This window comes from Lissotriton helveticus, chromosome 12 (assembly GCF_964261635.1).
Source record: "Lissotriton helveticus chromosome 12, aLisHel1.1, whole genome shotgun sequence".
NCBI classification, from domain to species: Eukaryota; Metazoa; Chordata; class Amphibia; order Caudata; family Salamandridae; genus Lissotriton; species Lissotriton helveticus.
The window spans coordinates 663,644,760-663,671,277 of record NC_136073.1 but is presented as its reverse complement, the minus strand read 5'-3'; the positions used below and the strand labels follow the sequence as shown (position 1 = coordinate 663,671,277).

General features: G+C 50.0%; 1 protein-coding gene across 4 annotated transcripts in view; it reads left to right on the top strand.

The window, feature by feature from the left end:
• The window catches only part of LOC144799917 (anoctamin-10-like), a 394,459-nt gene that overhangs the window by 352,812 nt on the left and 15,129 nt on the right, over positions 1 to 26,518 (top strand). For all 4 annotated transcript variants that reach the window (XM_078671537.1, XM_078671539.1, XM_078671538.1 and 1 more), the window contains 2 exons: positions 5,973 to 6,110; positions 6,392 to 6,508. In XM_078671537.1, the coding sequence (XP_078527663.1) occupies positions 5,973 to 6,110; positions 6,392 to 6,508 (255 nt within the window). The remainder of the gene's footprint in view (positions 1 to 5,972; positions 6,111 to 6,391; positions 6,509 to 26,518) is intronic.

The following is a 26,518-nucleotide window of genomic DNA, read 5'->3' as shown; positions in this document are numbered from 1 at the left end:
GAAAATTTCGAAAATGGATATGAATTGAATACCATTTACTGAAACAAATAAACAACAATTGAAAATACTTACCTTCTAATTTATCATTAGAGGAGGGATTCACCAGTTTGAGTGCCTAAGGGATGTCATCAATGTTCCATTGATTACACTATTGAGGACTATACAGTACTCGCCCTAGGGTGTTGGGCGACACCTTGGAGCACCTATAAACATCTTTATTTTTCGTTTATAACTTTACCAATCGCAGTGCACAGGCCCATCTCATTTTCGAAGTACGAATTGAGTCACCCTCGTCTCTGTTCTTTTAATAGGATGTTGGAGGGCTCTTTGCTGCACATGAACTATGTTTTTAGTGAAACAGAACGGCCACAATGCAAATATTGTGAGATTGGAGTACTGAACTGAACGTGGCATAAAAAGCCGAAATGTGTACATCCCACCAGCAAAGTATAAACTGTGACTGTTAATGCCACCACACGCTTTAACTACAAAGCAGAGCTGGTCTGGGTGGCTTGAAAGGGGCCTGGCAGTCCAGGGAATCCCGAGTTGAGCTTGTACTGCAGCCTCCGCTTTCCCACACTACAAGAGCTGCACGGAGTAGATGGTGTATCACTGCAATGGGGAGCTGTACCACTCACCTTCTTTTCAACCTCCAGACATCTGCTGCCCTCCCGGGAGCACAAAGAACAGTTGAAGGACAGAATGCTGATCAATGTCAACCTTCATCCCAGTACAGAGGTTTGGGCCTAAATCCATCTTTTCATGTTGCTCCTCATGCCATTCCAGTTTGAACCCAGCCATATGCATGTTGGACTTGGCCCTCTTTGCAGGGTCATCCCTAAACTTTTTGCCTTCCTCCTATATTCTTTCTGACCTGTTTTTGTTGGTTTAATGATTCTGGACACTTTACCACTGCTGATCAGTGCTAAAGTGCATATGCTCTCCCTACTGTAAAAATGTTTACATATTGATTGGATTCCATGATTGGTTTGTTTGGTTTACTATCAGACCCCAGTAAAGTGCACCAGGATTGCCAGGGCTTGTAAATCCAAATGCTGCTAGTGGGCTTGCAGCACAGGTTGTGCCACCCACAGAAGCAGCCCTGTAAACATGTGTCTAAGGTCTGCCATTGCAGAACCTGCGTGCAGTCTGGTACTGTCATGCTGACTGGGCAAGTGCACCCACTTGCCAATCTCTAAACCTTACCTTAACTTCATATTAGTCACCCCTATGGTAGGCCCAAGGGCAGGGTGCATTGTAAGCATAAGGTAGGACAAGCCCTGATGTATGTGGCATGTCCTAATAGTGTATTACAGCCATTTTCGTTTTTCACTATTGTAAGGCTACCTGTTCTCATAGGCCAGAATGGGCTGTTGGAATTGTTACATTCTACATTCCTAACCGAATTAGGGAACATGGTAGAAATTCGAGTTTAGTATGCCTGAACTCAGAATAATAAAATATATCTTTTAGTAAAGTTTATTTTAATGTTCTGTGTTTGCAAATACCACTTTTAGAAAGTTGGTATTTGCTTGCCTAACCTTTTCAGCCCGCCTCTGCTAGGATGTGTATCTGCTGTCTGGTTTCTGTATGTGACAGGGCTGGGAAATTCCAGAAGACAGGCTGGGCAGCCTGGTGGTGAATAGAACAATTACACCAGGATGGATGGGAGGAGTGCCCCTTGACTCTGAATAGGGCTGTGCCCTGCCACCACAATGCTGGCTCCACCTCCTGTGGAGCGTCTGATGTATCTGGCCTGCACACTGAAAGCAGAAGCCTACATCATGTCAACAAAGTGCTCAGGAACTGGACTGAACAAGGCAAAGGCCCCCTGGCCTGGAAGAACAAAAGAAATGCAGTATAAATATAGGAGCCCTGCTCCTAAGAAAGAGATCCTGCTTGAACCATGAAGAACCTCTGCCCGACGAGAAGGACCTGGGAAAGCTGCAAGGAGGAGTACTGTCCCTGACCTGGGGGATTGGCCTGCATTGGGTGCCTTGCTGTGAAAGGAGAGGAAAAGAATGGAAGAGACTTTGCAACTTGTGCTTTAAACAATCTCCAAGGGCTTGTTGGTGAGCTTGCCCCCTGAACGGAGTCCCAGGATTATTGGACTCCTCCTGACTTCACTGACAATCTGCTGAACTTTGCCCTTCCTTGTCGCTGGAGCCGCGATCCCATGCGCCTCGTCCCCTCCTTTGCTGTGACGCTTGTGCCTGGCCACCCCCGCACCGTGTGAGCCCGCTCTGCTACGAGCCGTCCCTCGCACCATCCTGCCAGGGCCGCCCGCACTCTCCTCACACTTCCCCCTTTTCGAGCCGCACTGCTCGCCTCGCCGCCCACACCGCTGGAAGCCAGATCGGAGGGCATCACAAAGCAAAGTATGGCCCGTACGCACAAAGCGTACCAGCCGCCTCGCACCGTGCTCCTGATCACAGAGGCCGCGCCGCACTGAAAGAGCCCGGGAGCCTCGTGCCGCGCTGCCCGCATGTACCCAGCAGCCCCGAACCGAAGGCACGGCTCGAACACTGTGAACGTAGAAGACAATCAGCATCGCCCGCCCCACTCCTCGAGGCCCCCCCGCTCTACGCCTCTCACCGAGACTCCTACAACAGCCGGGGCCCGCCTCGCAGAGCAGCCGCCAGCATCTTTTTGGTTGTCTACACTTACTGTACGCCTCATTCGAGCCGGGCTCATCATCCAAAAGGTACAGTAACTCAACTCGTATCCCTGTGTGTACGCCACGGACCAAGGAGTCCGCAACACTTGTATAGTACCTTTTGACATTGTTTTACACTGTGAGAGTTGGACAAGAGTGCGCAACGCGCACAGGAACCAAGAACTACGCATTTTTAACAGAACTCTATTTCGCTAAATAGTATTATGGCCTTATTTTACAAACGTTATTTGGGTCTTGCGCTAAGCCTTATATAAAGAATACCTATTTTTGATGTAAAACTAGACTTGTGTCTTTTTGTGGTGTTGTCACTGAGCTACTGTGTGTGTTTACAAATGCTTAACCTATAACCCTCGGAGATTAGCCTTGTCTGCTCGCGCCACACTACCTAGAGGGTGAGCAGCGGTTATTTTAAAGAGTAAGTCCCTTGCCCTGACTAGAGGAGAGGGTCCCTGCTTGTCACAAGTGCTTACCTGTGCCAACCCGAGACCCCCAAATCTAACAATGCAAATCAGTCTTGACCCCGGTTGCCTTGGGATCAGTCCCGCCTGAACTGTGTCCCTGGATTCAAGCTAGCCTGGCTGATGAGGGGTGATGCCCCGAAACCGGTACCAGGATGATTTTTGCTGGGCCAGGAAGGACCTGGCTTGGCAGCTCGGGCTGGACTGTTCCCATGAGGCACAGGGTCAAGACTGATTTGCATATGACTGGGTCTAAACTGGAATGGCATGGGAAGCAAAAGAACAATAGATTTAATCCAGATCTATTGACTGTGGATGAATGTTTGATTTGCTCTGCATTCCGCCCATCATCACTGGTGCCTTTTGCTCCTGGAAGCACAGCTGCGGCTCAGGGCCCCTGCTGCCACCTTGACTTTGCAGGATGGTGCCCCTCCCGGGTAGGGAATGCTACAGTCAGCTGCTTCTTCCTATGAGCAACAAGGAGGATATCGGGGGGATGGTAGTGGTCAGAAGCACGGACGGACAAGAGGTCCATTAAGAGTGCAGGCACAGAAGTACACAAGAGGGAGGGCAATATGATTGCGGGTGCGTATGGGCAGGGGGGTGCGGTGGTAATGGAGAAGCCCATGAGGGAGACGGCCTGAAAACGCAATCACTCATATGGAGTGCTTTAACCCCAAAAAAGTAGCTCCTCAACTGACAGCATTGGAAGGACACAATTACTTGGTCCATGTTCCAGGGGAGGGCCCTACATAAGAAGAGGATGTGACACCCGCATGCCCTGACAAACGGAAATTAAGCAAACGAGAGTGACATTGAAGCTAACCAGTGGTAAGCTGTGGGCAGGCTTCAAGACCGTTTTTGTAACCAATATCTCTTGCATTCAAGAGTGCATGTGCTAGTGCATGCACTGTCACAGGCAAGACCTAACAAAGGTGACTCTTAAAGAAATTTACAACAGCAGGAGCGGCACACAGCAACTGAAAAAACAGGCTGGAACGTGCCAAGTGCTCATGTCAAAAACAATATGAAGAGCGAAGAGGTTATAGAAAGCTCACTACTGTCTCAGCAGGATCTAAACACAGAAAGAAAAGGTCAACAAAGATAATACAAAACAGCAAATATATGGCCCCATAGTAGTCTCTGACATAGAAGGGAACTCAATTGTGTGCTGATGTGCTCCTTGTGAAAAATCACATTACCATCACTCACAGCAAGGTTAGCCAATGGCTAAGGTGGGTTTTTATATTGTGCTATGTATTTGGATGGCATACACTGTGCTGCACAAAGGTGCCTTCATTTCCAGATAGCCTAAGTCTTTAAATTTGAATTCAGGGAGCTCATGCTTGCGAAGAATAGTTACCAAGTTTGCATTATGCATTCAATGCAGACTAGAGTATTCATGCTCAACGTTGTTATCTATTTCTGGTAAATAGGTTCTGTTGCTTGATATTTCAGGAACATTTGAGGTGAATGCACATTTTTGTGAACACTGCATCCATTTATAATGCTTTCTTAGAGAGCTGCAATTCATGTTATCATCAGAGAGGTGTTCACAAAACTAGGGGACTGCTTTGGGTTTTGTAGAACGGGTGCTCCCTGCCTTTCCTCTACAGTTCTATTACATTGATGCCAGAGATTAAATACTTCACCCAGTTATCATATTGTGCCTGTGCTCCTCTAAACTATGAAGCTAATGAACAGTCGTCTTTTGAACAAGGATGAACACTGAAATGCAGGACAATTTTATGAGCTGGATTTTGGGGACTTTTATAAGCACGTTTTTGCAATTTAAGTGAAAAGCGTAGTGTAAGAATACAGCCCCTTTCTTTTCTTTTACAAAAATATTTTGAGGGAAATCACACAAACCTTCCATAGCATAAAATATATTGAATTTTGAAAAGTGAATGATGAAAGAAGTGTGGGGCTCATTTATGAGCCCTTGCGTCACTTTTACGCCGCTGGTGCGTCACTTTTTGTGACACACCAGCAGAGTAAAAAATGTGCCTTGTTGCACCATATTTACAAAGTGACGCATCTAGGCAGATGCGTCACTTTGTAAACCCCTGCGCCACATTATACCTGCCCCAGGTATAATGTATGCAAGGGGGGGGCGTTTTGACGCAAGAAAGCGTCATAGAAGTGACGCAGTGAAATCTATAAGATTTCACTGCGCCATTTCTTGGATGCTAATGCGTCAAAATCTTACGCCTGCCTCATGGCAGGCGTAAGACTGACGCAGGCACTAACAACATGGGACTTGCCCAAGTGAAAGTACACATTGCTGGAGTTGCGTCACTTTTGTGACACATTCCAGCAATGCGTCACTTTTGCGCCTACAGATACTTCAGAAATACTGACGTATCTGTAACTCCTTGTGACATGATGCGTCATACTGTAAATATGACGTACGTTAGTGTCGCAGGGAGAGCGCAGTGAAAAGTGACGCATCGCTGTTTTTCACGCAGCGATGCGTCACTTTTCATAAATGAGGCCCTGTATGTTTATTAAACCTAATACTGCTATGAAAACACCATAACATGTCATATTTTGTTAAATGTTTGTCTGTTTACATCCTTGTACCCTAGTACTCTTTGTGGGTTATGTTGATAGGTCTCCTTAGCTTACGTGATGTGTCAGGAAGATTTTGAATAACTTGGCTACTCTAGTCTCCTTTCTTTCCAACCGCATGCATCATGTCTATGTTCTGCTGTCCTCCTTCACAAGATGTCCGCATCCTTTTTGTTCTTTTTTTTATCTCTGTTCTTTGTTCGCCTCGGCCTCCCCTGGGGACTGTTCCACTCACTCACTTAGCCGACTCCTCTGACTCTTTGCAGGTTGCCTTTGAGACGTTGGGTTACTTTGCAGTCATCACCAACTGCTTTCTGATCAGCATCTCACCGGAGGTAAAGGAGCTCTGCCGAGACGTAGGTGTGACGCCGGCTCTCTCTCTTCTGTACGCTGTTGGAGTGGAGGTCAGTGGAAATGATCAGAGTCAGTTGTGTGTACACATGTGTAGGGCCATGTGCTTCTTTCTATTTGTATGCATATGTACCTGTAGATGTAGATGGTTGTGTATCTCTGTATATGCATTTGAGGTGCGTATATGGCTTTTGGTGGGTCAGGCACTCTTTGCTGGGGGACATATAGATGAGCGTATGCACTGAGATAGCATGTCACGGATCATGAGCATTGAATGTTTCTTCAATCAGGATAGTTGGTCATGCACATTTTCACTCTTTGTTTCCTTCCTCAGCACATACTGATAGCCCTGAAGCTGGTTGTGGCCTTTGCTATCCCAGATGAGCCGTCTTGGGTGAAGCTGAAGCTAATGCAGATGGATTTTTGCTCTTGGGAAGCCCTCAAGCGGATGGTGAGTGAGGAACACTAGTCAGGTCCTTGTTTTTTTTTCCTTGACATCTATCTTCCTTTCCCCTGTTAGAATACTCTGCTCCTCCTTTCCTTGGGAATCACCACCCTATTCATGTTTCTCCTGTAGAAGAGTTACTTTGTGTCCCAAATTCTGTGTGCCTGTGTCTTTGATAGGGCCACTCCTTATTGGAGCTGTCCACCTCCCATATCCTTGCTTCAGTCCTTCTACTGCTGTCCTTGGTGGGCCCAGTACTTAAATCTTCAGCATATAACTACAACTATGGGGTTGCAAAAACTTAATGTTTGAGGGCAAAAGCACATTCCTAATTCACAGAATCAGGAAATTGTAGAACTTTTCCATCACAAATGGGATTTACTAATACGAAAACGTACCCAAGCTTCCACCAATGACTTGATTGTAGTTCCTCTCCTTGGAAACTGACTCCCGGAAGAATCTTATGAGAATTTAACAAAATATATATGAATCCATCGACTTACTCCAGAATGCATCTGGTAGCTCTCTATGCCATATGGTCTCAAACTGCACATCAGTGAAAAGGCCCAGCAAGGCTGTATCATGCCTGAGATTACTTGCTTTTCAGAGGAGATATGGCTAGGCAAGTCAACTTGATTACCTCTGGAGAAGGTCTAAGACATCTGAATAATGAGGGTCCTCTTTTGTAATGACACTGACAGCAAAACTGCTAAATGCTTCCAGGACAGTTGCAAGCGAAGCGGTTCAGATCAATTCAAGAGTTCTCTTCATCATCTTTTGTTCATTCTCACTATTGTCAAGCATACTTTTAGGGCAGAAAACATGTTCACCCTGACAAGCTCCCTTAGGATCACATAATAATGCCCATTATATGAATTGACTTTGGGGGTTTTGAAAACTGTAGGTCGTTAATGATGAGCAGGGTAGCAACGCCCTCATCGTTTACAATTCTGTATGTGGAACACATGCTCCAAAAATTGTGTCTGATACAGACATCTAGCCACAGATTCCTTACCTTTGAACTTCCAGGCGTCAGGCTGGATCCAGAAGATTTTTCTTAGCAGTACATCTGCACACCGGTAGGTAGCTTCAGTCGACTCCGCGTGACATCATCGGTGTTGTGTTCTTCGTCGTGGTGACGTCCGCACAGCCAATATAACCGCCACTTCAGAGCGCCTATGCACGTTCTTTTCCCTCTGCGCCAGCCAGCGCCAATCCGTTGAAGAGAGCTACCCCCTGTCATTTTTTGACAGACTTTTTTGCACTTTTTGTCGACTTCTTCTGGTGTGTAGGTGTCGAGTAAGAAGACGTCAGGGTTCAAACCGTGTGGCGCCTGTCACCGCGCCATGTCGGTTACGGACTCCCATGTAGTGTGTCTCTTGTGTCTGGAGTGCAACCATGACTCGAAATCGTGCTCCCACTACCGGGCCATTGCACCGAAGGCTTTGAGGGAGTGGTCCCTAAAGCTGCTTGCAGCCCGGCATTGCGGAGGTTGACTCGCCGGTCTCAGTCTCGGTCGAGAGGAAGTTCCTAGCACCTCTCTGATGAATCGAAGTCCTCTTCGTCGAAGTCAAGTAAGAGGCACCATAGAAAACACCAGAAGTCAAAGCGTGCTTCGACTTCACACTACCCGTCTCACGACAGGGCGGAGGAACCTTGGCTTTCAAGGCCCCACTCCACAGAGCGGGTGCCTGGGTTCAGTCCGCGCTTCCCTGCCTTTCCGGGTCTGGGAGCGAACCCCCAACCCAGCTTCAAGAGTTTTATGACACCTTGTGCGCCATATTTGGGTGGTCCGACCCTGTCGGCACACTTTTGGGCCCAGCAGGCTCTGATAATGGAGTAGTCCCCTGTATTCCGCGCCTGCGGCTCTGGCCACAGCTACCGATTGGACCCATTTCCGGGTCCGGACTGGTTGCCGGTCGCACCGCCACAGCGACTTTTACCTGTGTCGCATCCAGTGTTGAGGTCCTCGGTGTTGGCATCGGCAGTGCCTCCCAAATCCTCATACCCAACGACACAGAGCCTGTTGGGCGTTCTCCGGCGCCAACAGAGCTGTACGGCACCATGTTGTTCAACCTGCCCTGTTCTGAAAGGTTAGGGATGAATGAAGAGGATTGGAAAGGGAGCAGGATCCTTTAGAAATCCATCACCCACAAGAGATGGATTGGTACGAGTGATGCCAGTTGTTTGGACATCTCCCTAGACTTTGTCTCCACCTACCCTGGCTATGGAGGAGGGGTCATAATTTGCTATGGCGGTGCTTAGGGCTGTGGAGGTCATGGACCTGCAGCTCCCCACGGTGGCAGTTAAGACTAACGTCTTCACAGAGGCCCTGCAACCTGGGGTCTCCCTCTCGGAACCTTTGCTGCCTTTTAATGAGGCCGTAACGGACGTCCTTCTGGGCACCTGGTCCAAACTCAACACAGGGGCTCCTGTGAATAGGATGATTGCCCGCCGCCATCGCTCAGCGCCAGGCTACCCACTTTTCCTCACCACCTACCCACTTTTCCTCACCACCTACCCCACCCCACCAAGCTTGGTGGTCCAAACTTCCACTTCCCGTGGCGCATTCCCTCCCACACCCCCAGACAGGGAATCCAAGAGACTGGAGAATTTTGGAAAGAAAATCTTTTCTTCTGCCAGTCTCGCATTGCGGTCGGTGAACACCACTTGCCCTTTGGGTCGTTATTCCCATTCGATATGTGACACGGTTACCCAGGTGCTGCCCAGGGTCTTGGAGAAGGACTCAATCAATAAATCAATAATTTGTAAAGCGCACTACATACTTGCGAGGGTCTCAAGGCGCTAAGGGAGGGCTGCTACTGATCGAACAGCCAGGTCTTGAGCATCCTCCTGAAGGTCAGCAGGTCTTGGGTCATTCGTAGGCTCAGTGGGAGGGTGTTCCATGTCTTGGCGGCGAGGTGGGATCAGGATCTCCCGCGGTGGTTGTCCTTCGGATGCTCTGGACGGTGGCGAGAAAGACGTCGGCGGAGCGTAGCTGGCAGTTGGGGATGTAGAAGGAGAGCCGAATGTTGAGGTAGGCTGGGCCGGTCTTGTGAAGTGCCTTGTGTGCGTGGATGATGAGCTTGAAGGATATCCTTTTGCTGACAGGGAGCCAGTGCAGGACCCTCAGGTGGGGGGTGATGTGGCCGTGGCGTGTTACATCGAGGATCAGTCGTGCTGAGGTGTTTGGGATGCATTGCAGTCTTTTGATGAGCTTGGTCGGGGCTCCCGCTTAGAGGGCGTTTCCATAGTCGAGTCTGCTCCTGACGAGGGCTTGGGTGACTGTCTTTTTCTTGTATCTGTCGGGGTCCATCTGTAGATCTTGCATGCGGAGGGTGTTAAAGCAGGAGGAGGAGACGGCTTTGACCTGCTTGGTCATTGAGAGCGTTGAGTCGAGGATGATTCCCAGGTTGCGTGCGTGGTCGGTGGGCGTTGGGGCTGCTCCCACTGCCGTCGGCCACCAGGAGTCGTCCCAGGCTGAAGGGTTAGAGCCGAGGATGAAGACCTCCATCTTGTCCGAGTTCAGCTTCAGGCGGCTGGTCTTCATCCAGTCGGCGACGGCCTTCATTCCTTCGTGGAGGTTGGCTTTGGCGGTGATAGTGTCCTTGGTGAGGGAGAGGATCAGTTGAGTGTCGTCGGCATAGGAGATTATGTTGAGGTCGGGCTGTCGGGCGACATGTGGGAGCGGGGCCATGTAAATGTTGAACAGTGTCGGTCTGAGGGAGGATCCCTGGGGTATGCCACAGATGATCTCGGAGGCTTTGGACCGGTATGGGGGGAGGCGGACACTCTGGGTTCTGCCCGAGAGGAAGGAGGTGGTCCATTCCAGAGCCTTGTCTCGGATCCCTGCGGCTTGGAGGTGTGTGCCTAATGTATGTTGGCAGACGTTGTTGGAGGCGGCGTGGAGGTCTAGGAGTGCTGCGGTCTCGACGTTGTCCATCAGGGTCCGGATGTTGTCGGTGGCGGCGATGAGGGCGTTCTCAGTGCTGTAGTTGCTGCGGAACCCTGACTGGGAAGGGTCCAGGATTTTGTTTTCTTCGAGGAATCGGGTTAGCTGTCTGTTGACGATTTTCTCAATGACCTTGGCTGGGAAGGGGAGCAGAGCGATGGGCCGGAAGTTCTTGAGGTCCCTTGGGTCAGCCTTGGGTTTTTTCAGTTGGGCGTTTATCTCGGCCGGTTTCCAGCTCTCTGGGAAGGTCACGGTCTCAAGGGAGCGATTGATGACATTGCGCAGGTGGGGTGCGATGGAGCAGCATTCTTTGTTGAAGACGTGGTGCGGGAAGGGATCTGCCGGAGAGCCGGAGTGGATTGTGCTCATGGTCTTGATGGTGTCATCGATGCTCACGCTGGCCCAGGCTAGCAGGGGGTCGTGGTCGATGGTGTGCGGAGGGTCTGTTGTGCTGCTGTCTGTTGGGTCTGTCTGGGTGTTGAAGCTGTTGTGGATGTCTGCTATCTTGCGGTGGAAGAAGGTGGCAAGGGAGTCGCACAGGGCTTGTGACGGAGGGATGTTGTTGGTGTTGGAGCTGGGGTTGGAGAGTTCCTTCACGATGTTGAAGAGCTCCTTGCTATTGTGTACGTTGTTGTTGAGGCGGTCTTTGAACGAGGTTCTCTTGGCGGCCCTGATGAGACGTGGCGGTTGCAGATGGCGTTCTTGTGTGCTGCGCGGTTGTCCGGACTGGGCCTTATTCTCCCAGGCAATTTCCGACAGGAGAGATGCAGAAAAGTTTGCCATCAGATGTGGCTTGGACATGACAGACTCGCTGGGTAGAGCAATTCCACGATGGTGGCCATCCATCGCCACGCCTGGCTGAGAACGTCTGGAATTTCGGAAGATGTCCAAGCTAACCTCATGGACATCCCCCTTGATGGCTCCCATCTCTTTGGAGGCAAGGTATATCCTGACTTCGAGCGTCTCAAGGACTCACGGGCCACGCGAGTCCTTGGGCCTCACCACAACTCCCCTGGACGCATCTGCTTTTTGCTCCTTTCATGGCTACGGAAGGGGCTATTAACCACACCAACCCTATTCCGGCCAGAGGGCCCCACAAGCTCAGCATCCTCAGCGGGGCCATGGATGTAGTTCGCCCTGAACTCGTGGATCAGGAGCCCAGAAGTCGAGGCAAGCCACGATCCCCTCCTCCACCACAAACCCTTCCTAGTCCGATTCTCCAGGATCATTTACAGCCAGTTGGTGGCAGAGTACATCATCTCCTCCTCTGGCAGGACATCACGTCAGACAAGTGGGTGTTGCAAATTGTCCGAAGGAGTTACTCCCTTCCCTTTGAGACTACCCCTCCATCATGCCTCCAGTATAGGATCAGCAGACGGAGGATCACTTTGTCATGCTCTGTGAGGAATTCATGACTCTCTTGGCAAAGGAAGCTATAGTGAGGGTTCCCAGGCCAGAAATGTTATTTCCGCTATTTTCTGGTCCCGAAGAAGGACGGAGGCCTTCGTCCTGTCCTAGACCTCAGAGCCCTCAACTACTTCCTCAAAAAGGAGAAGTTCAGGATGCTCAACCTAGCTCAGTTCCTGTCTGCCCTGGACCCGGGAAACTGGGTGGTAGCGTTGGACTTGCAGGATGCCTATTTTCTCATCCCTGTCCTCATCTTGGTACATTAACCATCTACAAAAGTGTATTTACAACCAGCAGTCTTATCAGCCAGGGTAACTGGAGTCTGCTTGCTACTCCTTCTTACTTTCTCCCCTATTAGGACCCAATTGGTGTTTCCTTTTACAAAACCGCCGACCACTGTAGCTAACAATGATTGTGTACAGTTTAGGTGAGTCCTATCATGGCTATCATTAATATGTCCATTGTTTTAATCTGTACAGTGAATGAGTGATTTGATCATAACATGTTGCAAATGGTATTTTACACTTATCACTCGTTTTTCTCCACATTTGCTAGGTCATTTAATACATTGACCCTTGTCATGAGCGCTATTTCACTGGATGAGTCAAGACCGTCTTGTAGAAAATGTTTTTATTATTATTATTATTATTTTTATTTTTAGTTTTTGTGTGATTCTAAAATATTCCCTTACAATTTTCACCCCATATCCAGGTCTACTATGAAAATACAGGGTATGTAGCTTTAACTTACCTTGTAGTGTAGATAGTATGACGTTGATCCTGAAGAAGTTTCCTGATCAGTTTGACAAGGGGGAGCGACCCTTGACCCTTCCAGGTAGATCGCTCCCCCTCCGCACAGCACCGCCTGTGTGTCCCTGCCCCAGCTGCCGCTGCTGAGGAAGTTCGAGCCCTTCTCCACCCGCAGGCTACCACCTGCGCCTCATCCCTGGTGGCCAGTGGTAGGCCGTAGGTTTGCTCATCCGCCATTGTATTGCCTGTATTTTCTTTCATTGCTCCCGTGTAGTGACTGCATTTTCATTGTTGTGTCTGTGACTGCTGTTGTCTTCTTCCCCGCTGCCTGTACGTGGTCTGTGCCCGTTCTCTCCCTCTGTTCCCCTCGCTGCCCCGTGTCTCTCTGTCCGGTTTCCCTTCTGCTCCCCTCGCTGCCCCCGTGTCTCTCTGCCCGTTTTTCCTTCTGCTTCCCTCGCGGCCCCCGTGTCTCTCTGCCCGTTTTTGCCTTCTGTTACTTAGATGCCCCTGCATTTCTGTGACCATTCTGCCTTCTGTGCCACTCGTTTCTCCCCGTTTTTTGTGACCTTTTTGCCTTTTCTTGGGACTTTGCGCCTCTGTGAAACTCCTTTCCCCCTTTTTTTGTGACCTTTCTTCCCATTCTTGGGACCTTTCTGCCCTCTGTGCCACTCGTTTCCTCCCATTTTTTCTGACCTTTCTGCCCTTTTCTGTGACCTTTGTGCCTCTGTGCCACTCGTTTACTCCCGTTTTCTGTGACCTTTCTGCCCTTTCTTGGGACCTTTCTGCCCTCTGCGCCACTTGTTTCCTCTCGTTTTTTGTGACCTTTCTGCCCTTTCCTGTGACCTTTGTGCCTCTGTGCCACTCGTTGCCCCCCATTTTTTGTGAACTTTTATGCCCTTTCTTGGGACCTTTCTGCCCTTTCTTGTGACCTTTGTGCCTCTGTGCCACTTGTTTCCCCCATTTTTTTCTGCCCTTTCTTGGTACCTTTGTGCCTCTGTGCCACTCGTTTTCCCCTGTATATTTGTGATCTTTTGCCCTTTTTGTGACCTTTCTGCCCTTTCTTGGGACTTTTGTGCCTCTGTGCTGCTCGTTTCCCCCCATTTTTTGTGGCCTTTTCTGCCCTTTCTTGGGACCTTTGTGCCTCTGTGCCACTCGTTTCCCCCTGTTTTTTGTGACCTTTCTGCCCTTTCTTGGACATTTGTGCCTCTGTGCCACTCATTTCCCCCCGTTTTTTCCGACCTTTCTGCCCTTTCTTTGGACCTTTCTGCCCTCTGTGCCACTCGTTTCCTCCCGTTTTTTGTGACCTTTCTGCCCTTTCTTGGGACCTTTGTGCCTCGGTGCCACACGTTTCCCCCTGTTTTTTTGTGACCTTTCTTTGGACCTTTCTGCCCTCTGTGCCACTTGTTTCCCCCCGTTTTTTGTGACCTTTCTGCCCTTTCTTGGGACCTTTGTGCCTCTGTGCCACTTGTTTCCCCCCGTTTTTTGTGACTTTACTGCCCTTTCTTGGGCCCTTTCTGCCCTCTGCGCCACTCGTTTCCCCCCGTTTTTTGTGACCTTTGTGCCCTTTCTTGGGACCTTTGTGCCTCTGTGCCACTCGTTTCCCCCCGTTTCTGTGACCTTTTCTGCCCTTTCTTGGGACCTTTCAGCCTCTGTGCCACTCGTTTCCCCCTGTTTTTTGTGACCTTTTCTGCCCTTTCTTGTGACCTTTGTGCCTCTGTGCCACTTGTTTCCCCCCATTTTTTCTGACCTTTCTGCCCTTTCTTGGGACCTTTGTGCCTCTGTGCCACTCGTTTCCCCCTCTATATTTGTGATCTTTTGCCCTTTTTGTGACCTTTCTGCCTTCTGTGCCACTCGTTTCCCCCTCAATTGTTGTGCCCTTTTGCCCTCTATTTCCTTTGTCGCCCCTCGCCGCTTCATCCCCTACGGCCCCGCCCCCCTGACTGCCCATTCGCTGCCCCCACCTCCCGCCTCCCAGCTGCTCCTCCCTCCCACTTCCCCATATAGGCCGGCTGCTGCGTGGTGAGGAGAGTGACCCTTGACCCTTCCAGGTAGGTCGCTCCCCCTCCGCACAGCACCGCCTGTGTGTCCCTGCCCCAGCTGCCGCTGCTGAGAAAGTTCGAGGCCCTCCTCCACCCCCAAGCTACCACCTGCGCCTCATCCCTGGTGGCCAGTGGTAGGCTGTGGGTTTGCTCATCCTCCATGGTATTGCCTGTATTTTCTTTCATTGCTCCTATTGTAGTGACTGCATTTTCATTGTTGTGTCTGTGACTGCTGTTGTCTTTTCCCCCGCTGCCTGTACGTGGCCTGTGCCCGTTCTCTCCCTCTGTTCCCCTCGCTGCCCCCCGTGTCTCTATGCCCGGTTTCCCTTCTGCTCCCCTCGCTGCCCCTGTGTCTCTCTGCCTGGTTGTTCCTACTGCTCCCCTCGCGGCCCCGTGTCTCTCTGCCTTATGTTGCTTAGCTGCCCCTGCATTTCTGTGACCTTTCTGCCTTCTGTGCCACTCGTTTCCCCCCGTTTTTTGTGACCTTTCTGCCCTTTTCTTGTGATCTTTTGCCTTCTGTGTCACTCGTTCCCCCCGTTTTCTGTGACCTTTTGCCCCTTTGTGACCTTTCTGCCCTCTGTGCCACTCGTTTACCCCTCAATTGTTGTGCCCTTTGCCTGCTGTTTCCTTTGTCGCCACTCACCGCCCCCACCGCTGCGTCCCTTGCGGCTCCGCCCCCCTGACTGCCCATTTGCTCCTCCTGCTTCCCAGCTGCTCCTCACTCCCACCTCCCCATACATGCCGGCCGCTGCGCGGTCGCGCCGCTGGCGCGCGGCAATCCCGTCGGCGCCCGTCATTGCCTAGACCGCGCCCAGCGCTAGCACCCCTGGCGCCCGCACCCGCCATGACGACCGCCGCCACTATGACGCCAGCACTCTGCATGCTCTCAACCCCGGACGGACCCACAACTGCTTCAAGGCCACCCCTAAACGCACACACGGTCCCTTCACCTCCCGGAACTGCAGCTACACCAGCCACAGAGCCGACGAACCACCCGCCAAGAAAGACCTCAACCACCTCCGATGCACACTACTGAACACCTGCTCCGCACGCACACACGCCGTCGAGCTCTGGGACCTGCTCAACACAACCTCCCCGGACGTCGCCTTCCTGACAGAGACCTGGTTGAACAACTCCTCTGCACCCGACATCGCCATAGCCATCCCAGACGGCTACAAGATCACCCGCAGAGACCGCACCAACGGAGTCAGAGAGGAATCGCCATCGTCCACAAGGACAGCATGAGGGTCTCGACTAGCACAGATGACGCGCTCAGCATCGCCAAACACATGCATTTCCACATCCACACAGACCCCAACTCCACCCTCAGAGGTACCCTCGTCTACCGACCACCCCGGACCCCGCCCCCAGTTCAGTGACTCCATCGCCGACTTCATCAGCACGCACGCCCTGACCTCCACCGACTATATCCTCCTCGGAGACTTAAACTTTCACCTTGAGAACAACAACGACAACAACTCCACAACCCTGATCGATAACCTTGCCAACCTCGAACTGAGACAACTCGTCACAACGCCCACCCACTCCGCCGGCCACACCCTCGACCCCGTCTTCTCCTCAAGCCCGCACGTCTCCATCAGCCACACCACCGAACTCCTCTGGACCGAACACCGCTGCATCCACTTCACCTTCCAGAAACCCACCACACACCACCGCACCCAACGGATCCCCCGCCGCCGCTGGAGCAAAATCACCGAAGACCAACTACATGCAAACCTCGCTCTCAGCCCACCCACTGAACCCTCCAACACCGACGTCGCTACCCACAACTTCAGATGCTAGATCGAGGACTGCGCCAACACCCTTGCCCCGCTGAAGAAACCCCCCCACAGAGACACCAGCAAGAGGGCCAGCTGGTTCACAGCAGAAATCCTAGATTCCAAGCAAGCCTGCCGGAAACTAGAGAAGAAATGGCACAGTGAACAAACTCCGGGCAGCCACGCAGCACACAAGGACGCCGTCCGCAACCACCACCACCTCATCAGGGCTGCCAAGAAGACCTCCTTCAAAGACCGCCTCGACAACAATGCACACGACAGCATCGTGAAGGAACTCTCTAACCCCAGCTCCAACACCAACGACATCCCGCCGTCGCAAGCCCTGTGCGACTCCCTCGCCACCTTCTTCCACCGCAAGATAGTAGACATCCACGATAGCTGCAACACCCAGACAGTCCCAACAGACAGCAACACAACAGACCCTCCGCACACCATCGACCACTTCTCTTACTAGCCTGGACCAGCGTGAGCGTCGATGACACCATCAAGACCATGAGCACAATCCACTCCGGCTCTCTGTCAGACCCATTCCCACACCACGTCTTCAACAAAGCAAGCAGCTCCATCGCACCCCACCTACGCAATGTCATCAATCTCTCCCTTGAGACCGCGACCTTCCCAGAGAGCTGTAAACCCGCCGCGCTCAACGCCCTACTCAAAAAACCCAAGGCAGACCCAAGAGACCTCAAGAACTTCCGACCCATCTCTCTGCTCCCCTTCCCGGCCAAGGTCATCGAGAAAATCGTTAACAGGCAGCTAACCCGATACCTCGAAGAGAACAAAATCCTGGTCCCTTCCCAGTCAGGGTTCCGCAGCAACCACAGCACCGAGACCGCCCTCATCACCGCCACCAACGACGTCAGAACCCTGCTAGACAATGGGGAGACTGCAGCACTCATTCTCCTAGACCTCTCTGTCGCCTTCAACACCGTCTGCCACCGCACACTACGCGCACGCCTCCACGCCACAAGGATGCGAGAAAAGGCTCTGGAATGGACCACCTCCTTCCTCTCCGGCAGAACCCAGAGCGTCCGCCTCCCCCCGTTCTGTTCTGAAGCCTCCGAGATCATCTGCGGCGTACCCCAAGGATCCTTCCTCAGCCCGACACTGTTCAACATTTACATGGGCCCGCTTGCACACGTCGCCCGACAGCATGACCTCAACATATTCTCGTACGCCGACGACACTCAACTGATCCTCTCCCTTACCAAGGACCCCTTCACCGCCAAAGCCAACCTCCGTGAAGGAATGAAGGCCGTCACCGACTGGATGAAGGTCAGCCGTCTGAAGCTGAACTCAGACAAGACGGAGGTCCTCATCCTCGGCTCCAACCCGTCAGCCTGGGAAGACTCCTGGTGGCCAACAGCACTGGGGGCAGCCTCGAACCCCACCGACCACGCACGCAACCTGGGAACCTGGGAATCATCCTCGACTCAACGCTCTCAATGACCAAGCAAGTCAAAGCCGTCTCCTCCTGCTTCAACACCCTCCGCATGCTCCGCAAGATCTACAGATGGATCCCGACAGATACAAGAAAGACAGTCACCCAGGCCCTCGTCAGCAGCAGACTCGAGTACGGAAACGTCCTCTATGTGGGAGCCCCGACCAAGCTCATCAATCGACTACAACGCATCCAAAACGCCTCGGCATGACTGATCCTCGATGTACCACGACACGGCCACAACACCCCCCACCTGAGAAATCTGCACTGGCTCCCCGTCAACAAGAGGATATCCTTCAAGCTCCTCATCCACGCACACAAGGCACTCCACAAGACTGGCCCAGCCTACCTCAACAGACGGCTCTCCTTCTACACACCCAACCGCCAGCTACGCTCCGCCGACCTCTCACTCGCCACCGTCGCTCGCATCTGAAGAACAACCACCGGTGGGAGATCCTTCTCCCACCTCGCCGCCAAGACATGGAACACCCTCCCACTGAGCCTACGACAGACCCCAGACCCCAGACCTGCTGACCTTCAGGAGGACACTAAAGACCTGGCTGTTCGATCAGTAGCGGCCCTCACCTTCTCCCCCCCAGCGCCTTGAGACCCTCACGGGTATGTAGTGCGCTTAACAAATGATTGATTGATTTATTGACAATTAAGACACGAAACATGTTGATCATTTGAGAGTAGGGCACTCACCACTAGACACCTTACGACTAGGTCGGGCCCCTCTCCACCTTTTAATTAGGCAGTTTACCTTCAGAATAAAGTTTGGATAGGACTAACTGACCTATTTTAACACATATTCCTCTGACATCCACACACACTAGGCCCCTCACCCCCACTGCACCCACCAGCCGAAACAAAAGATCCCCGTCAAAGAGCCCCGGTTTCGGGTGCCCGTCAGGTATTGCAGAGGCGACCTGACGAGGGGCAGGCTCAAATGATGAAGAATGACACCTAGCTTGGTGGGTGTGTGAGAGCCCTAGTTCCAAAAGGAGAATTCCCTCTCCTGCTATCCCACAACAGTGGTCCTCTAGTGACCCCTGGACTGGCTCATGCCCAATACCTCTTGAACCCATCACACAGGGAAACTCCGTACCGATCTTGCAACATACAGGCCTCAGTCTCAACGGGGGTCGAGAGTGCTAAGGGACCTGTTGCACCGCGCACCCAGCGCCCTGAACAAACACCTGCCTCCACCTCCACCAGTACCACAGAGCCACCCCAGGTACATGAGACCCGCAGAACAGCGCGCAGCACAATCAGCTTTCAGGGAGGGGTACCATCCCGCAGCCCCTATGTCGCCCAAGGGTCAGCCTGCCCGCACACAGGCCCGTGGGTGCCCGTAGGTCTCAATGGGTACTTACTGTTGGCCTGGAAGGTCTCCTACCAAGTATCCAAGGTGATTTCTGATGGTGCCACCTCTGATCTGCCTTGCCGCCATACAGGTTCACAGGGAGGGACCAGTGTCCAGTGAATCAGCTGTCGCCCCTCAATCCTACAGCAGGTACAGCTTCTGTCAGGAAGTGCAACTCCTGCCGGCAGGGCCTTGCCAAGGCAGGTCTCAGAGGTTCTCACACTTGTACGGCAGGCTCTGCTGGACCACAGCGATAGAACAGGGCAGCGCCCTAAGTCACGACCTCACCTGCAGCCTCCCAGATCCTGCTGATCAAGCCACAGTGTGTTAGGGGCAGATTCCGCTCAGAGCTAACAAGGCCTGCCCCAGCCATACTGCATGTTGATTCCGCCACAGCAGCAAATCCTCCGCACGGTACAACCATTTTCATCATTCTCACTTGATACTGTTATAGAAGAGCTGTTTGACCATGATTTAGATGATGATCAACTTTGATTAGTCTTAGCTGATGTCGCCGCTTGGCCTTGTGGGTGTGCGTTGAGCGTTGCTTCTGGAACGTTCTAGTGGCCATTTTCTCTTCGCATCCTTATACACTGATTTTTTCCTTGGCGTTGCAAACCATCACAAAATGGTTTTCCTTTCCACAACTTTACATATCTGTCCAAGAGCAGGACATTCACCTTGTGGAAAGAAAATCCACATCTAAAACACAACTTCTTTTTACGTGTAGCCATCACTTTGTGTCCTTCAGACTCTTGTATTGGCTTAATTTTCTTACTCATGACAGATTCATTCTAGGCACCAACGTCCTCCATGTCAGCAGCTTGTCTATCAGCACGCTCTTCAGCTTTGGCAGCCAGTAACACTTGCTCCAGACTAAGAGCTTTGCTCAGCATTTGTCTTATGAATGAATCTGACAAGCATCCATCAATAACTCTCAGATGCATAGCTTTTATCATTAAATTCATTGAACTTACAATGTCGGATGAGTATGTCGAGTCTCTCCACAAATTCATTAATGGTTTCACCAACTTTTTGACGTTCTTGGTTGAAGATATATCGTTCATAATCAACAATGGTCATTGGATTAAACTTGAGATTCAATACTTCCTTAATCTGACGAGGTACGACTTCTTCATCATTTCGCTGCATTTGCTTTATGACTTCTTTTACACTACCACCAGCAAGATTTTTTAGATACTTGTTAATCTTTTTGTTATTAATCTCTTTAAGTGCGTCAACAAAATCATCAAATGTCTCTAACCAAGCAGTCCATGTATTGCCAATATTCAGCTTTTTTGGGGTATCAAACGGTGGTGGTGGTTTCAGGAGGGCGACATTCTAGGAGTGATTGACATTGAGAGTGGAACTCTTTCAAGCTCCCTTGACTATTCATCATAAACCTGTTCATGTGAGCCATCTCTGAGGCCTTAAGATGTACTTTCCTCTAGATCATTCTTGATTACTTTTGGAAAGACGGCCCCAGTCTTTACGTCCTTTGGAAAAGCAGCATTTCACTATTCCAAAGATATTGGAAACGTTTGTGATTTTCGCTCTTTGTCAAACACAATCTCTTTTTTTTTAATTAAAGATTTTTATTGATATAAATTTGATACAAACAATGCAGTCATGACTTTCAAAGCAATAATACATCAAATTGTAAATCAAATTTCATTTCATTTGGCAATACAGTTTAGAAAAAAAAAAATCTTTTTTTTTCTTGTAAGAAGAACATAATATAAAAAAGAGAGAGAAAGAGAAAACAAAATAACCAACATAATTAGATAATACTACACAAAGCCTGCAAGATACTCTAACCAGGGATGGGGCAGAAAATTAATCATGAACCAATAAGAGCCTAGCAGGAATCCTATCATTTTATCCACTCCTCAATCGGTGCCCAGATCTTAGACGCCAGCTTCCTCCTCCGCTTGCCCTTAAAAGAAAATACTGAAAATTCAAGCTTATAAATAGCAAGCAGTCTAGCTCTCCAGTTCATAAATGTCGGTGCTTCAGGAGACAACCATTGCAAAGTTATACACAGCCGGATCTGAGACATAGCTATAAACAAATAGCTATAAACAAAAAGGCATACATATGCCACGTATTTCCAATATTCCCTGAGTCATAGCCCATTATCACCATTTCTGGGGTAGGGGTACATCGAATATATATAAATCAACTAATGCCATATAACTTTGGGTCCTAAGACTTCCAGACACCAGCACCTCACTGGCAAGCTCCAATGCCGGCTTTAGATCAATACCTGACTTTCCAAGTTTGCCTTCCCATTTAGCACTTTGGGCCCCTAAATCATCCGGAAGACTAGACAATAAGGGGCTTATTAGGATAGCGATTTTTCCGCATCCTCTGGGCCGGCGGAAGCCACCGCTGGCACGGAGGATGGGGAAAATCCGTTGGGGACCCACCAAAGACCCACCGCCACATTAGGATGGCTCGTGGGTCCTGGTTTCCGTCCGCTGCTTTTCCGCCGTGGTAGGCTTACAACCACGGCGGAAAAGCTCTAATATGGTGACGGTGTCTCTCAGACACCGTCAGCCAGATTAGGATGGGATGTGAAACATGCTTTTCCACGGCGGCTTTTCCGCCGTGGAAAAGCATGTGTAATTTTACTGCGGGGGCCCGTTGCGGGCCCCCTAGGTGAAGGGAGGGTGGGGGGTGCACATGGGGGGTATCTATGGTACCCTCCTGCATTTGTATGCGGAAAGCGGCAGGCACCGCGCGGTGCCTGCCTCTTTCTGCATACAAATGCAACACCTGCATTTTTGACATTGCTGCGGGTGCAGCTTGAAGCCGCACCCGCCGCAATGTTAGTAATAGAGGATGTGACCGCCAGGGTGGCGGTCACATCCTAATCGCACAGGAGGGAACGCCGCAGCCTATGCGGACGTTCCCTCCTCCTCGTCCGTCCGTGATCATAATCGGCCCCTAAATACCGATATAACAATCCTATTCTGGCTCTTTTTTGAATTAATTCAAATATGGGTAATTTTTCAAACATTTAGGATGCTCCATCCAAGTGTTTATGCACAAAACTTTGAACCTGGAGATATTTAAAAAAATCATGGGGAAGCAACTGAAATGTGTCCTTCAAAGAGGTATAGGGTAATAAATGTCCATCCCCCACTAAATCCCCTATGGCCCGCAAACCCTGCGCTTGCCATCTAAACATTTTCTGATCCTGAAATATGCAGGGTAGGAGTCGGGCAGCTTTGAAGGGGGTGTATATATTAAGGTTAGGAATAGACAGTTTCCGCCTAATTTTTTGCCAGATTAAAAACATAGCTATAATTACCTTGAATCTAGTTCTCTTAAAGTAACTTGTCTCAAGAACCTCCAGCAGAATACCCTTAGCCGCAGTGCCTAAGCCAATCTCAAAAATAGTAGGTCGATTGCACAATGGCACCTTGACATTATCCCCTAACAATGGCACTCCCAGAGATTGGGCCATCACCGACCAATAATGCAATACCAAATTTGGTACAGAGCAGCCTCCTCGATCCCGAGGAAGGCACATCCACTTGGCTGCCCTACGGGAATACCTATACCTCCACAGAAACCTGTAGCAAATCCTATCAGCTTTTATCAAGCTGCTTTGTGATAGTTCTAAAAAGGTATAAAAACTTCGGGAGTACTAACATTTCAAGGACCCTGCAACGTCCATAAAGGGAGAGGTGTAGGTGGTCGAACCGTTCTAATTTAATATTTACCGCCTCCACTACCGGAAGGATATTAAAATCCGGAATAATTTCAACTGCAGCACTTGTTCTAACCCCAAGATACGTTGCTTCAGTGACAACTGGAGCCTCTGAGCATTGCATATCTGGCGTTTGAATAACCTGAGTTTTGGTGACATTTAACTTGTACCCTGACACTGAACCAAACTGTTCTGCGGACGCCTTAAGTACCCTAAATGCAGAGGAAACATCTGATGTTAAAACAACAATATTGTCTGCATAAGCCAAAGCCTGGTACTCTGTATTGCCAACCCTTACCGGTGCTATACTCTGATGACCTTCAATTTTACTCAGGAATGGATCAATGTAGAGGGCAAACAACAAGGGCGAACACGGGCACTCTTGCCAAGTTCCCCTACTTATATTAAAATAACCAGTCTGTTGGCCAGAGATGCGAAGCGCAGCTTTTGGGGAGGAATACAATGCCTGAATTGCCTGAATAAATTCAGTGCTGAACCCTTCCACCGAAGCACGGCCCACAAGAACCCCCAGGAGACCCTGTCGAACACCTTCTCGGCGTCCAACCGGATCACCCCGAGGGGAGAGGCCGTGACCTGTGCCCAGTCCAATAGGGCAATGACACGCCGGACATGATCTGCGGTGTCCCGCCCCGCAATGAATCTGTGTTGACGCAGAGAGAACAGTGGGACGATCACCTGGACTAGTCTAGATGCTAAAATTTTAGAACATTTTTTAGAATCACTATTAATAAGTGAAATTGGACGGAAAGATGAGGGGCTCAGCTCCGTCTTACCCTTCTTTTTAAACAGAACGGTAGTAGCCTGTCGCCATGAGTCCGGTACGATACCTTTCTGTGCGGCCCTACGCACCATAAGGAGATCCTGCCGAATCTCCCCTAAGAATGTCTTGTAAAACTCCAAGGGCACAGCATTTGGGCCACTGGCTTGCCGTTAGCTAGGGCCTTAACGGCAGTCTCAACCTCCTCCCAAAGAATAGGAGCCGATAGTAATTCATTCTGCTTATGGGAGATCTTGGAGGTATCTACTCCAGATAAAAAAATCCTCAATCTCTGACTCTACCTGAGCACTCACAGTATCTTCGGTATATAATTTGGCGTAGTATTTTAAAAACACCCCATTCACACCCTCCTGAGTATCCGGCACAGTTCCCATTTCATCTTGAATTTCCATTTCGTCTTGAATTTTAATAACACGGCTCTGTACACTTCTCTGATGGAGCCTCTTAGCCAGTACCCTGCCAGAGTTTTCACCGTACTCAAACATCATTGTTCGGTATTGGAGGTACTTAGTAGCAAGGTCCTGACCAAAGAACTCCACAAGTTTGGCTTTTATTATAGCAACCGCCTGCTGGCACTCCTCTATATTGTGGCCATGCTTGATTTTAAAAGCTAACTCTGATTCTGCAGACCTAAGTTGCTCCATACAACTCTTAACCTGCTCTTGTTCTGTCTTCCACCTAAATGAGGTGAAGCTTTTGGTCTCTTCAGCCTTTAAAGCGTCCCAGACCACTCTGTCAGGCGCCGAATCCCTGTTGATATCTAAAAATTCCACTATCCATTTTTTTATATGTGCTTGGAAGGTCTCATCACGAGGGGACTTTCTGGCGCGAGACCAAGGACATTCAACTATCAATGGATTGTGGTTGGATAAAATCCGGGGATGGACAGAGATGGAGGAGACATCAGCAAGCTGTTCTGACACGAAGAAATAATCGAGCCTAACCAATTTGTTATAGCCCCATGTTCTTGTAATAATGTTTGAAGGGCCTTGAATACTTTGGATTTCCTGCCACAGTAATTGCCATCCCCTACCAAATTAAAATCGCTAGCTATATTTATGTTCATAGCCCCACATACGAAAAGTGGACTAGGCCAAGTGGCCAATTCTACATTTAAACACTTAAATACTTCAGAATCATCTATATTTGGACCATAGACTGTACAAATGGTTAATGGCCTCCCACCAACTAAAAGCTCTGCTATGGTGCACCTCCCCATTCGATCTTCTCGAACCCTTTTGCAGACCCCTACACCTCGCTTCAGGAGGATGGCCACTCCTCTAATCATAGAGGTCTGCTTAGAGCATGCTATCAAATCATACCCAGGCAGTATCAGACAATCACGCCTCCCCCAAGGTATGTGGGTCTCCTGTATACATAATACATCTAGACGCATAGTATGTACAATTGTAGAAAATAATGCCCGCTTTTTGGAGTCATTAAGATCACAGATATTCCATGTACCTAAGATAAGTTTATCCTGCCCCATCGAAACCAAAAAAGTACCACCTCATTTGCAACTTTTCCAAATGTATAGACTTAAGAACAAATATATAACAACATTGATCTAAATTTGAAGCCAGTACTGCAATACCTTTCAAATCCCTACTTAACCGTGCCCCTTCGCAACCCCACCTCCCCCCCACCTAATGCCCCAAACCCTGCCCCCCCCCCTTCACCCACCCATCCCTTACAACACCCTTAAGTGGCAACATGACCAAGGTCCTTGTGATGGGGAGAGCTGTTGCACCCTCCCACCCGGATTCCCTCACCCCCTCAAAACAAACACTAAGGGCTAGAGACTAAAGCATTCGCAAGAAAAACAAGAAGAGAATTGAAAAAAAGGAAAATAAAATAGGGGTACTAACCCCCTGCAATCCAACTTGCGCTTTCCCCGTCTCCAACCTTAGCTAGCAGACTAAGCACCTCTAAAAGGCTACCCCCTCTTCATCTATATCGTGGCAAGAAATTCCTTGGCCTGAATTTCAGTTAGAAAAAGTCTTGTCTGCCCATGAAAAATGATTTTCAACTTGGAGGGAAAAAGCAGAAAGGCTGTGCGCCCTTCGCCTGGAATGGGGAGATCAGATGGCGGAGCTGCCACCTCCGCTCCACTGTGGCTGGACAGAAGTCCGGTCAGACAAAGAAATCACAATCTTTTCCCTGCCTTTTTCTGTCGGGTCTAGCTATGTCATATATCTTTTCCCTCGCTAGAAAGTTGTTGAGGCATATCAATATAGCACGAGGTTTGTCCCTTGAAGTCCCAGACTTTTGCCTCAGTTTAAAGGGAAATCGATGAGCACGCAGGACCTCCTGCTGCCAGTCCCACTGTGTAACTTCCGGGAATGCCTGGCCAAACAGCTCCACCACGAATTGCCTCACATCACCTCCTTCACGACCTCCCGGAACCCCAAGGATCCTAATATTGTTCCTTCTGGCCCTATTTTCCAAGTCGGTAAGCTTCCATAAGATGTCTTCTTTCTGCGCACCAATCAAGTCAGTTGCACACTTCTGCGCTGCTAAGGCATCCTCGAGATTGGAGATCCTGTCTTCAGCCTCTCTGATTCTAGCTGCAATATCTGTACATGTTTTTGCAACTCTACGAATGGAGTGCTGAACTCTACGACAAGCCCCCTGAGTACGGACGTTCTCCTGTCGCGACTCCTCGCGATGCGCGATGATCGTCTCATAGATAAGCGTAAGTGTAATCTCAGAGGGTGGCAAATCAGACTGATTATACTGTGTTATA